At 42.9% G+C, this 12,535-nt stretch overlaps 1 protein-coding gene and 1 pseudogene across 1 annotated transcript; one reads left to right on the top strand and one right to left on the bottom strand.

Annotated features, from left to right (window-relative positions):
* Positions 1-1,721, top strand: part of LOC144855611 (large subunit ribosomal RNA) — a 2,021-nt pseudogene extending 300 nt beyond the window's left edge.
* A 3,933-nt stretch (positions 1,722-5,654) lies between these two features.
* Positions 5,655-6,854, bottom strand: LOC144835024 (baculoviral IAP repeat-containing protein 8-like). Its single transcript, XM_078690036.1, has one exon. The coding sequence runs from the start codon at positions 6,852-6,854 to the stop codon at positions 5,655-5,657; it is 1,200 nt and encodes a 399-aa protein (XP_078546162.1).
* Between the last annotated feature and the right edge of the window lie 5,681 nt (positions 6,855-12,535).

Genomic DNA, 12,535 nt, shown 5'->3' on the forward strand with positions numbered 1-12,535 from the left:
CTAAATACTGGCACGAGTCCGATAGCGAACAAGTACCGTGAGGGAAAGTTGAAAAGAACTTTGAAGAGAGAGTTAAAAAGTACGTGAAACCGCTAAGAAGCAAACGGGTGGGCCCGCAATGTGGCACGAAAGATTCAGCGCGTTCGGGAGCCCGTCCGTCTCTCTGCAGGATCCGCAAGGACCGGCCGAGTGACGGCTCGTGCCTCCGTCGCGTGCACTTCTTGCGTGCGTAGAGCTGACGACCGGCCGGTAGTCCACCAGAATGCCGATCGGCAGGTTCCTCCCACGGTCGCTCGCGGCCCGGGAGTGCTTATAGCCGATCTCCAGCGGCTGGACGCCCGGTCGAGGAAGGGAATCCGCGTCTGCCCTCTTTCGGGAGGGCTGGGCCGCCTGTCTCCCGCGAGTTGGATCGGAGCGGGACTGTTCTCAGTGTCGTTTCGGTGCAGCTTTCGGCTGCGCAGGTCCGGTCTCAACAGGCGCCCAGGGTCGGTCAGCGAGGTCGGTAGCCCACCCGACCCGTCTTGAAACACGGACCAAGGAGTCTAACACGCCCGCGAGTCGTAGGGACTTTGAAGCCCGAAGGCGCAATGAAAGTGAAGGCCAGTCCGTCTGGCCGAGGTGGGATCCCGTCGCTCGGCGGCGGGCGCACCACTGCCCCGTCTCGATCGCTCTGTCGACGAGGCGGAGGAGGAGCGTGTGCGTTAGGACCCGAAAGATGGTGAACTATGCCTGAGCAGGACGAAGCCAGAGGAAACTCTGGTGGAAGTCCGCAGCGATTCTGACGTGCAAATCGATCGTCAAACTTGGGTATAGGGGCGAAAGACTAATCGAACCATCTAGTAGCTGGTTCCCTCCGAAGTTTCCCTCAGGATAGCTGGCGCTCGAACGCAGTTTTATCTGGTAAAGCGAATGATTAGAGGCCTTGGGGCCGAAACGACCTCAACCTATTCTCAAACTTTAAATTGGTAAGAAGTCCGACTCGCTCGATTGGAGCCGGGCGACGAATGCGAGTGCCCAGTGGGCCACTTTTGGTAAGCAGAACTGGCGCTGCGGGATGAACCGAACGCCGGGTTACGGCGCCCGATTGGGACGCTCATCAGATCCCAGAAAAGGTGTTGGTTGATACAGACAGCAGGACGGTGGCCATGGAAGTCGGAATCCGCTAAGGAGTGTGTAACAACTCACCTGCCGAATCAACTAGCCCTGAAAATGGATGGCGCTGAGCGTGCCGCCTATACCCGGCCGTCGGGGCAGAGGAGGTAACCCCCGCCCGGGAGGTAAGCCCCGACGAGTAGGAGGGTCGCTGCGGTGAGCGTTGAAGCGTAGGGCGCGAGCCCGCGTGGAGCCGCCGTGGGTGCAGATCTTGGTGGTAGTAGCAAATATTCAAGTGAGAGCCTTGAGGGCCGAGTGTGGAGAAGGGTTCCATGTGAACAGCCGTTGCACATGGGTCAGTCGATCCTAAGCTATAGGGTAGTTCCGTTCCGAGCGGTGGCGTAGGCCTCTCGTGGGTCGCGCCCCTTATGCGAAAGGGAATCGGGTCAATATTCCCGAACCCGAAGGCGGAAGTCGCTGCCTCGCGCAGCCAGTGCTGCAAAGCAAAGATAAAAGAATACTGTTTATTGTACGCTGTCACGATGCCCTTTGTAAACGAGCACATGCTTTCTGCGCTTGAAAAAAAAAATACAATAAAATTCAAAGAAGAAGAAAATAAAAAACTTGTTTTTTGTTGTTTTTTTTGTCTTTGTGGTTCTTTATTCTCACAATACATTGCAATTACATGAGTAACTTGCGTCCATGTCTTCTACACCGAGTGTAACATTGTCCAACAGTCTACGTCGGCCAATAAACGATGGTGGGTTCACGAGTTCATCGCCGGTACGCAGACAACGTCTAAGTCTGTCTCGTTTGATTTTGTTCTCGTCAATACTCAAATCATCATTATCATCACATTCGTTGTGCCGGCCCAAAAATAGAGAAAACACACTCTCGGTGCTTGCTCTGTCCGGTTCGTGTAACACGGTTGATTCGGTTACGCACGGAGGCAACGTGATTCCAATGGCACCTAATCGTTTCCATACACTCGGTTGAAATATGTCGGCGCTTGACGTGAACGCCGTACTGCGATCATTCACTTCTGTGAGTAATCGTAACGGACATACGAACTGCGAGAATACTGTATCGATGTACTGACGATACTGATACCAATTTCGTAACGGATTGCGCCTATTCAACGACACGTCTGAAATGAACGCTCGAACGTCAGTGTCGGCCAATTCGAAATCTAATACAGTCTTGTTACCGTCATGCTCCTCCTCATTCTCTTGACCAAGAAAAACCAAGTCTCGAGATCGATTGGCAAGATCGACAAACATGTCGTTCATCGTTTGCAACGAGAAAACGGCTGTAAAAAAGTCAGCGTTTAACCATCGAATCGGTTCGTTGACTCGAGCTTTTAGAAATTTCGGCCGATTACCCGTCTCCAGAATGCGCGCACAATCAGACGCTTGCGAGCCCTGATTGTACGATAAACACAAGTGTCGGAATATTCTCATGAGAAGCTCAAAGTAAGGATTGTCCGAACCGTAACGTTTACCATCAAAATACCATTGAAACGTTGCAACAGTGTCTATAGTGTACGATCCAACGAACATTCGCCAATCGTGCATCGAGTCTAGCGTACGAAATAGATCCATAAATTGTGTAAAATCGTCTAATCTAGCCATCCATAAACGTTCAGTCTTTTTGTCATCGTCATCTACAGTCAAAAGTTTCGACCAAGAAACGTGCACGGCAGGTGATGGAAGTCCGAGTCTCAACACACACACTGTCTTTAACAATTCCATAATACACACACACAAAAAAAAAAAACACTGTATTACATAAACATTTATTATTTATTTCTTATACACATTTTCGTAAATGTTGAAAGTAAATGTTTTTCGTGTTTGTATTCTGCTAAAATCTCTTCTACTCTACAAACTAATTGTTCGTTGACGTCAGTTTTTTGGTGAAGTTGTTCCAATACACGATGCAGGTCATGCTCGGGCATCTGAACACATGCTTCCAAGTTCATTTTTTTTTTGTTTTGCTACTTCACTCACGACACTCACTCGTAAATATCATCATATGATTTTTTTCTTTCTATTTTGTTTTTGCATTCTTCTCTTGTAGAGTAGCGATGATCCGAGTTGTAAAATGAATACGTTGTTCATGACACATTTTCCACCACCACCACCACCACCAACAACAACAACAACGGCTTGAGTCATTTCAATTGATAGCGTTTTCGTTTGCTGTCAGATCGTTTACGGCACATGTAATGGAATGCTACATTGATTTGCAACAGTTTCTGATCAGTCAACTGCAGTTCATGTTCCATAGACAGTCGACAGTCAACTGAATCGAAATCGTTGATGTGTCTTAGAATTATATCGAGAAATATGCGGCCGGTACGTTTGAGTGAATCAACCGTTTGAAATTGCGTGTTGCAACGGAGTGACGGTGAAAACAGTTGAAACTTTCGATCGCGTCCGTCTCCTCCGTCCTTGCGATCGTTTGAGATTGTAAACTTGATGGATGGGAAACGATCGTTACTGTCCACCGACTGAGATTCGTTCAACTTGAGGCGTTCCACAACAACCGATGGATTGTCTCGAATTCCATAAATTCTTCCCGCGTGATTCAGGTTATTTGTAGACGTGTGCATCGGAACGCTCTTGAACTTTCCCCATAACAGTGTCTGATGAAATTGATAATTCAATGACGTTTTTGTTCGTACGTTGAAATTTCCTCTTGTCGTAATGTTTGTCGAGCCGGTGGATGCAAACGACAAGGCGGTGGATCCTCGACATAACGGCGATTGAAATTCTACCATGTCGTCTTGTAATTTGGTTCCTCGCATGTGTATGGAATGTGTCTTTTCACGTTTGTCGTACGCGTACCGATGAGCAATGTTCTGCGACGACACCACGTTCACTAGGAAGAAATTGATGGCAGCTGTTTTACACGTAGATTCGACTTTGACGTGCACCATGAGTTTTCTCGTATAGGCGTGTGTATCGATTTTATTTCGTTTCCTAACATCTCTTTGAAAACCCTATCGGTGACCGTTTGCTGCTCCACTCCAAGAGGAAGAATGATTGACGAATACTTTTCAATCTCGACAACTAAATGACCGTCTGTCGTTTGTCGATGCGTTGGAAACAATGACACCAAGAATCGACGTTCTCTGTCGTTGTAAACCCTGAACTCTACCGACGACGACGACGATGACGAAAGTTTTCGATACAGATTCAATGCAGATCGAACAAACACGACCGCTAACGTGCCGTCTGCGTTGTCAATCAACAGGTTCATATGATCAACTGTTATGTTTGCACCGCTTTCTTGAAACACAACATCTCCAACTAACGTTTGAAAGTCTCTGTAAAACAAATGAACGACATTCTGCGCAACCATCTTCACCGATAACATGTCCATAGATTCGATGTTGGTGCGCTGTGATTCAACGTCGTTCTTCAACACTAGAAACGACTTTCTGTTCTCCGGTATTGGATTTAAATTGTCAACAAGCCGATCGATAAAACGTTCACCGAGCACACTTCGATATCGATCCAGTATAGGCAGTTCATCGGACGGCTGGCATTCCAGAACCTTACATATGTTCATGTCAGAGTTTACGTACGTGTACCAATAAGCCGTTTCGAATTTTGTCATACCACCTCTTATCTTCACAAATTGTCTGCAGAGGCCGACAAGAGTGTGTAATATCTTCGACTTTTGCGCAGTGTCTCCAAGTCTTTTCATGTCTGTGTATTGCACCTCATCAAATTGTTGGCATTCGTTGTACATTGTGGCCGTCACCACGGTCATTGCGGCAGAAAACACGTCCGATTCACTATTCAGCAGTTTCACCACTCTGTCTGTCATCACGTGACTGATATCTCGATACCCTATGGACACTAGTCTGTCTACGCTGCGCACTCCTCCGAATCCAGTGTCAACATCCATTGTGTAGATCGGCATGTCCGATGGTATGTACGCGGAGGCTATCGATTCTCTGTGAACGCATCCAACACCTCCAAATAAGCCGACCTTTTTGCTCGATTCAAATTCGATCATTTTTCGACGATGTACTTCGGCCGAACCAAAATCAATAAACTTGAATCGACCCTGCCGTCTGTTGTACGTCACATTTCTGATGGTTATGTCGTTATGTGCGACTCCTATCTTGTCTAGAAAAGCAAGCCCCTCGCCAACATGTCGATAAAGTGTAAACACGCACGGCAACATTTGCATTGTCATCCGTATTGTAAACAAGTCAAAACCTTCGTTTGTCATGCGCAGACATTGAGTCACTCCTGAATCGACGACTGCCTGACATATCTGCGGCGTGTACCGTTTCAATCTGTCAAAGTAGTTTGCGTAAGCTAAAATGAAAGTTTCCTTGTTGAAAGTTAAACGTTCTCGTGCATCGCTGCTATTATTCTGATTGCCACAATGTAATTTTTCAACTAAACCAGACTCTATCGAATGGACAACGCCAAACGAACCTCGGCTGTTCACAGTCACCAACGGATCGATTGTATTATCCAATTTGCCAAACGATAAAATCTTCGTTTGACCGTGCATTGCCGTGTGCGTCAATCGAATGATTAAGAGAGAATGGCTTTCTGACGTTTATCTATTTTACCTCGACAAATCGGACACAAAAGCAAACTGTTTGAACACGACCAGCAGGCGACCAAATGCGTACATGGAATGAAAAGAACACAAACGTCAGCGTCCATGCATATCTTACATGTTTTTTTATCGCGTAAATCGCGCACAACAGATTTCAAATCTTCTTCTTCCTTCACTTCTTCCTCTTCTACCGCTGTTGGTTTATCGTTCACTGGAATCATGACAGCGTTCAGAAGCTCAAGGGTAGACGTAAAGTTTCCACCGGTTCTCTTCACGTGATCGTTTACAATCGTCGATACATGTTGCATGTCAAAACCCATTTCTAAAACTTTCACAACGGTTTCAGAGCGCATTGCAATATCAAACGGACTTTTTGACGAAATAAGAGCCGTCTCGATGAAAGGAAAACCTTTTTCGATTCTCAACCAATTGCAGAACGGAAACCACTTTGCATGCTCGATCCAAGGATTATCGTCTAATTGCCAGTCTTTCAGTCCACCTCCGCAATGGAAACACATTGCCTGGCCACGATTGATTGCAAAGAATCCGGCCTCGGCTATTTCGTTCGGCGTATGATCGGTAGCCCATACTGTAGTAAACGTCTTTTTTCGAACATTCAAAAAAGCGTATTGTGGATGCATTGCCCGTTGCCTATTGGTGGTGGTGGTGGTGGTGGTGGTGGCCGCGGTGGATAACATGAACTTACACAACGGAAAATGTTTTCTGTGCTCTTCGTCGACATTCACTCCTCTTTTCCATCGCTCAAGTAAACCGTTGCAAGAGAAGCATTCGACTACGTCACAGCATGACCTGTAATAAAATCCAGACTTTGCTAAAGTGCACGCCGATACGATGTGTCCAAATGGCCAGTTTTTAAAAGTCGACAATCTGACCATATGCGAGTTTGAGTCGACCAAATGTGTTTTACTGCCGATTAAAGGACTGCTGTTACCACATGACATCAGTTTGCACAACGGGAAGTGTTTCTTGTGCTCTGTATCGGCATCTGCTCCTGCGTTCCATCTCGAAAGTTTACCGTGACAACGGTAACATTCTACCCGGTCGTCTTGCCCCGTATAAAAGAAGCCCGACATTGCTAACGATGTAGGCGATATCACGTGTCCCGCAGTCCAAAACTCATACGTGGCCAATCGTCTTTCATAACATTCCATCGCGCCTGTATGCACTATTTTATTCATTTCTGTCTGTGTGCGCGAGCGTGTGTGTGTGCGTGTGTATGGCCCGAAGAGTATATATAGCAATCTGTGAGTTCAGATTCACCACACACGATGGAGGATCCGATTGCAAGAACTGTTGTGGAAAATCTGAAAGCGAAATATTTTGAACAATTTTCTGATATTTTGAATACGATGATTAGAAACAGATGCAGCGGATGTATTCACGAGCATCCTTCTCAAACCCAACATGATCTATGTTTGATGGCTCCGGATAGAGAGATTATTGAACGTTTCTTTGACAAAATTGTTATCGATAAAGAGGTACTGTTCACAGAATGGTGTCATCAAAATGCTGATTATCTGGAAAGTTGCTCTAATGTCAACGCCTGGTTCGAAGTTCTATTGTCGGAAATAGAAGGAAGCAACAATTTAATCGATCAAATTTACCGTTATAGATTAATTTAATTTCTCTTGCGCCGGTATTTTCTTCGATAAATTTGATATGAATTTTTACTCGACATACAAGCAAGTCAAACAAGCAAGTGCAGTGCAGAATGATTTCATCCAATGATCTGGTGAAAACGACAGCAGAGAAGGTTATGCCTAAGTCAGATGATTTGTTACAGGACGAAAACGCTTCGTTGAAGAAAAGTGTAAAATGTATACACCTTCTAGAACAGTTGTTGAAAGACCGTGATAAATCGTTGAACACTGACTAAACACAATAACAGACTTGATGAAATAATTGGTCAATATCAAGAGACGTATGCGTCACTTCAACAATCTTACTTACCTTCTTCTAATACTCCCGATATTCCTGAATTAGTTTGTGATGATGATGATTATGCAGTTGTAGAAGACGGTAATTTGGATGAATTATTACAATGTCCTCGTTGTCTGAAAGAGTTTAATATCATAGAACATGTTCAGTTAGTTGATCATTTAGATACATGTGATGTTGATGAATACAATAATCCTATCTTATAAAATCTGTGCTGTGTTTGTTTTTTTGTTTCTTGCTAACAATCATTAATCAATAATAAAAGAAATTAACAGAATCTATACGATCTATTCGATAACAATAAAGTGCATTTGGTAATCTAAACGGGTATATATGCTTTTAATATAAACGACGGTGTGTTGTTCTCTAACACGATGTTCTCGATAAAGGGATAATGAATTGATAATAAAGTGTGTATTTTGTAAACTAAACAGTATACAGAATTAAAAGTGTATTCGAAGTTATACTAAACGTAGAAGACGGCGTGTTTGTTCTCGATAAAGGGATAATGAATTAAACGGCGTGTAGTACTAATTGTAGTCCTGATAAAATAATCCATTAATCAACATAATTATGCATTTTTAATTGTTGATTTTATATATGAAGATGATAATAAAATTGAAAGAAATTAAAGTGTAATCTTTATTCGTATTCATTGTTTAGGTGTGTAAAATTTCATGTAGACCCATTAATAATAGAACCAATGGTAATATTCCACTGAACTGAACAAAGGCTGTTTTCTTGATTGTTGATAATCTATTGAATTCGTAAGTAATCTATTGAATTCGGAAGTGATTTGTTGAAAGTGTATTCGAAGTTATACTAAACGGTATATTAATAGAAGACAAAGTGTTTGTTATCGATGAAGGGATAATGAATTGATATTATTATAATTTAAACGGCGTGTATAGTATTTTGTAGTCCTGATAACGAATGCAATAAGTAGTGCGTCCTCTATTGACAAATAATATACCTGCGTTATACGCCGCGTGACAGACAATAATTATACTGTGTTTCTAAATGGGTATATTTTAGTTTTATTATAGAAGTTCTGTAACGCGATGTTGTCGATAAAGGGATAATGAATTGATAAAGGGATAAGAAATTGATAATTGTGTGAAAACTGAATGCTTAAACATTGACGCACACTGTCATCGAGGTCGAAGTAATCGTTTGTATTATAGCATGCCAGAAAATGATGCACGCTGTTATATCGTTGGATTGAATGAATATGGTTTTTTTTTTCTTTAAATAAATAATATGTGCATTTTAAATATATATACTTTTTTTTCTCTCATTTTGTATGACCCGGTGTTTTAAACACGAATTGTGATTGCAAAAAAAAAATGTTTAATGTCCCAATGCATTATGTACATCAAACGAATACCCATTGAAAAGTTAAACAATCAAATGCTTTGACTTCTTACCGAAGTAAAAAAAAGATTTTAATTGATTTACTCATCATACAACATGCGACGAATGCACGACATGTTATGCCTCTTCAGTTCTCTCTTGGTTGTAAACTGAATGTTTAAATATTGACGCGCGTTGTCATTGGCGTCGAAGTAAAGCTTTTTATAGAGTTTATAGTAACGGACTTTCTATTTAGAAACAAATAAGAGAAGATTTGTTAATTGTGTAATACTTTTATTGATTTTTACTTTACCTGTATAAAATACAATGTAAACAAAACTAATGCCTATGATTCAGTGACAACAAAATATAGCACCCTATAATCTATAATTATAAAATCCAATTCAATCAATTCACGTTTATTTCAGAACAAAGTCCATATCATAACACATAACAATATTCAATAAATTAATGTAAGTAAGTAAAAAATCTATAACACAAGTCGCACATAAAAATACCGTCGGTTTTCAATTAGGAGTGAAAAAAACATTATAATGGCTATACTGTTAAGTAAAAGTATACATGAAATTATGTATACAGAAGTTCAATCCATTTTCTGTGCAACTACTACTACTACTACTACTAATACTAATTTATTAAAAAAACAAAAAATCATCTACACGGTCGTTTCGCAGATGAAACTTCTTCTTCTTCGGCCACCACCACCACCGTATTGTATTCGGATCTGGATTTTTCGACGTTTACTATGAGCGGTACGTCGTCGTTGACTTTCACATACATTCGGCGTATTCCATCGTGTAATTTTAATTTAGCGTTGGTGCCGAATGAATTCGACAAATGTTTAATGTCCTCGTCGCTGAACACGCAGAATTCTACTGTAGTTGCAATATATTGACACAGTCTGAGAGCCGACATGAGAAACGACATGATCAGTTTCCGATCGTTTGACATGATGTGCATATGTTCCACCACCACAACGTTTCGATTCGGGCTTTCGTTGCCAAATTTGATGTCTCCAATCGAAATGTCATGTTCGTGTACTAGATACACCAATCTATCTTCAACGCGTTTCAACGAAAACTGTTTACCGCCAAACAATACAGTTGAGTCGTGTTGTTTCGAAGCCGCCTTTTCTAGTTTCGATACACATCGACGTTCCGGTACAGGGTTCAAACATTCTTTTAAAGCGTCCGTAAACTCGGCTCCCAAGAACGGACTAAATCTATCGATGTATGAATTGTATTTCTTGCTGCTGGAACAATGCGACAGTGAAAATGCGTCGGTCAGTGATCTATCCGGATTCACGTGCGTGTACCAAAACTGGAGATCACGTTCGTTCATTGGACCACGTAGTTCAACCGAATGTCTACACACCTTAATCAAATTGTTGTACGCAAATTTGTTCTTTTTTAAATCGCAATAGTCGCTTTGCGTCTCAAACTTATTCCGATTGTTGTCATCATAAAACATTAAAGCCACACTCATCGTGGCGCTGTAAACGTCCGAATTTCGACGCAACATCTTCACTCGTCTGTCTGACATCACATGACTTATGTCCCTGAAAGGTATCCTTGTCAGTTTCTCCTCACTCCTGACGCACGAATAGTTTGGTTCGGTGTCGGAAAAGCGTAGTCGACTTCCCGGTGGCAAGTACTTTGACGCCATGGAACCGGTTCGAACGATACCCAAACACCGATGGCCCTGTCTCTCTTTGACAGAAACGCCAAACGTGCTTGCACCGTGCTTTGTAAACTCGGCAGAACCAAAGTCTATTATACGAAATCGATTATCTAATCGACTATACGCCACGTTCTCGATTGTTATGTCGTTGTGAACCACACCTGCGTTTTCGAGAAACGTCAACGCTTTGCAAACATGTAACGAAAGCGTTCTTACGCAAGGCAGAAGCTTGTAACAATAGCGTAGCCTGTACAGATTACATCCTTCGTTTCTCATCGTGATTGATATTGCGATGTTACGCCGATAAGAAACTTCGAGCAGACGAGGCGTACACATTCGAGCCGCGTCCGTTTGTTTTAAGTGTGCAAGAACCAAAACTTCCTTGTTTCCCGACAAGTTCACGTCTTCATGCTCGAGCGTAGACGTGCCGCTGGCCGTGAAATCATACAATGTCTTTATCACAACGTGCACGTTTTCTTTAGCTGTCTTCACTTCGCCATGTTTCCCACTTTCTTGAATTCGAATAGCGCCGTACTTTCCGTTTACAGCCGGTAAACTTTCATACTTTCTCGTTGTTATTTGCGTCTTGTACAGGGGTAGAAATTCAGCCATAGCAGCAGCACAATGTCGGCGATTTACAGATGGCAAGACACAAATTCAAAGAACTTGTACGAGGCACTGATCGTTGAACGTAAATGGATAATACTGGAACGTTTCTCCCCTAGTGATGAATGGAGTCCACCGTTGCCTACACTCGACGTTACACCGGACACAATGGAAATCGAAATGATAACAAAGCCAAGCTGGAACGGTGTTGTGTTCGGAGACTATAATCCGCATCCGTTGCGTGAGCGAGGAGTCACAATGAGACCGACGCTAAATTTAGCTTCGAATCTGTCGATGGCGCAGATATCCGAATGGCCAACGCATGTCGGTAAGTTCACTGATACCGATATGACGTACGAGAAGAGAACCGATGTTCTTGTGATTAACGGCTGTAGGGTAAACAGATCATATCCGACAATTTCGAGAATCATCAATCATCATCATCACCACCGTCCCAATGTGAAAACTAAAAACAAACGTCGACTCATCACGAATATTACATCACCAAAAACACCACCACCACCACCACCATCATCATCAGAAAAAGACTTTATGCACACGCCTCGAATGTTGAAACTGTTCACGTCGATGACAAGCGATCCGAACGTAGCTCTATTGGCACTCTCATTTGAGCTGTTCACCGCGTCTACCAAAAATTTAAAAAATGTGCACGCGCTACGACGGCTGCTCTCGAACATATGCGATAGGAAATCGGCATCAGATCACATACTGACGCAATCGAAACAGTTTTGGTTTCATATGCGATCGAAGGGAATCAATCAACACAACTGGCATTCAAAATCTCCATCGAATGTCGTTGCAAAGGCAAGAGAGTATCATCGTCCGACAGTACAAGACGAATTGATTCTGGCCAGCGTTCTGTTGTGGGAAACGGCCACGTTTGCGCGTGGTAGACGTACCCCGTTCACTTTCGAAGCAGTAAAGATGCAGTGTTATTTGAACGAAGCGCGTGCTACTGCTGCTGCTGCTGCTGTTGAAGAAGAAGAAATCCTACGCAGAGCGTTGAATGAAGTCGCCAAGAAAAGAGAACGCACGACGTTCGCGTTAGAAGCCGAGAAGATGGGTCTAGAGAACTACGCAGTTATGAACGGTGTCTACATCGATCTTGAAACAGTTTTGTACAATCTTCCGAAATTACGCGCTACTCTCTACAAAGAAATCGGAAAAAGATTGTTACTGTTTGAGGATTTTGAAACGACGATTCAATGTCTGT

The sequence above is a fragment of the Antedon bifida genome, chromosome 1 (genome assembly GCF_963402885.1).
Source record: "Antedon bifida chromosome 1, ecAntBifi1.1, whole genome shotgun sequence".
Lineage (NCBI taxonomy): Eukaryota > Metazoa > Echinodermata > Crinoidea > Comatulida > Antedonidae > Antedon > Antedon bifida.

Excerpts from the sequence above, each read along its gene's own strand:
- LOC144835024 (XM_078690036.1), bottom strand. The coding sequence starts at position 6,854 with ATGGAATGTTATGAAAGACGATTGGCCACGTATGAGTTTTGGACTGCG.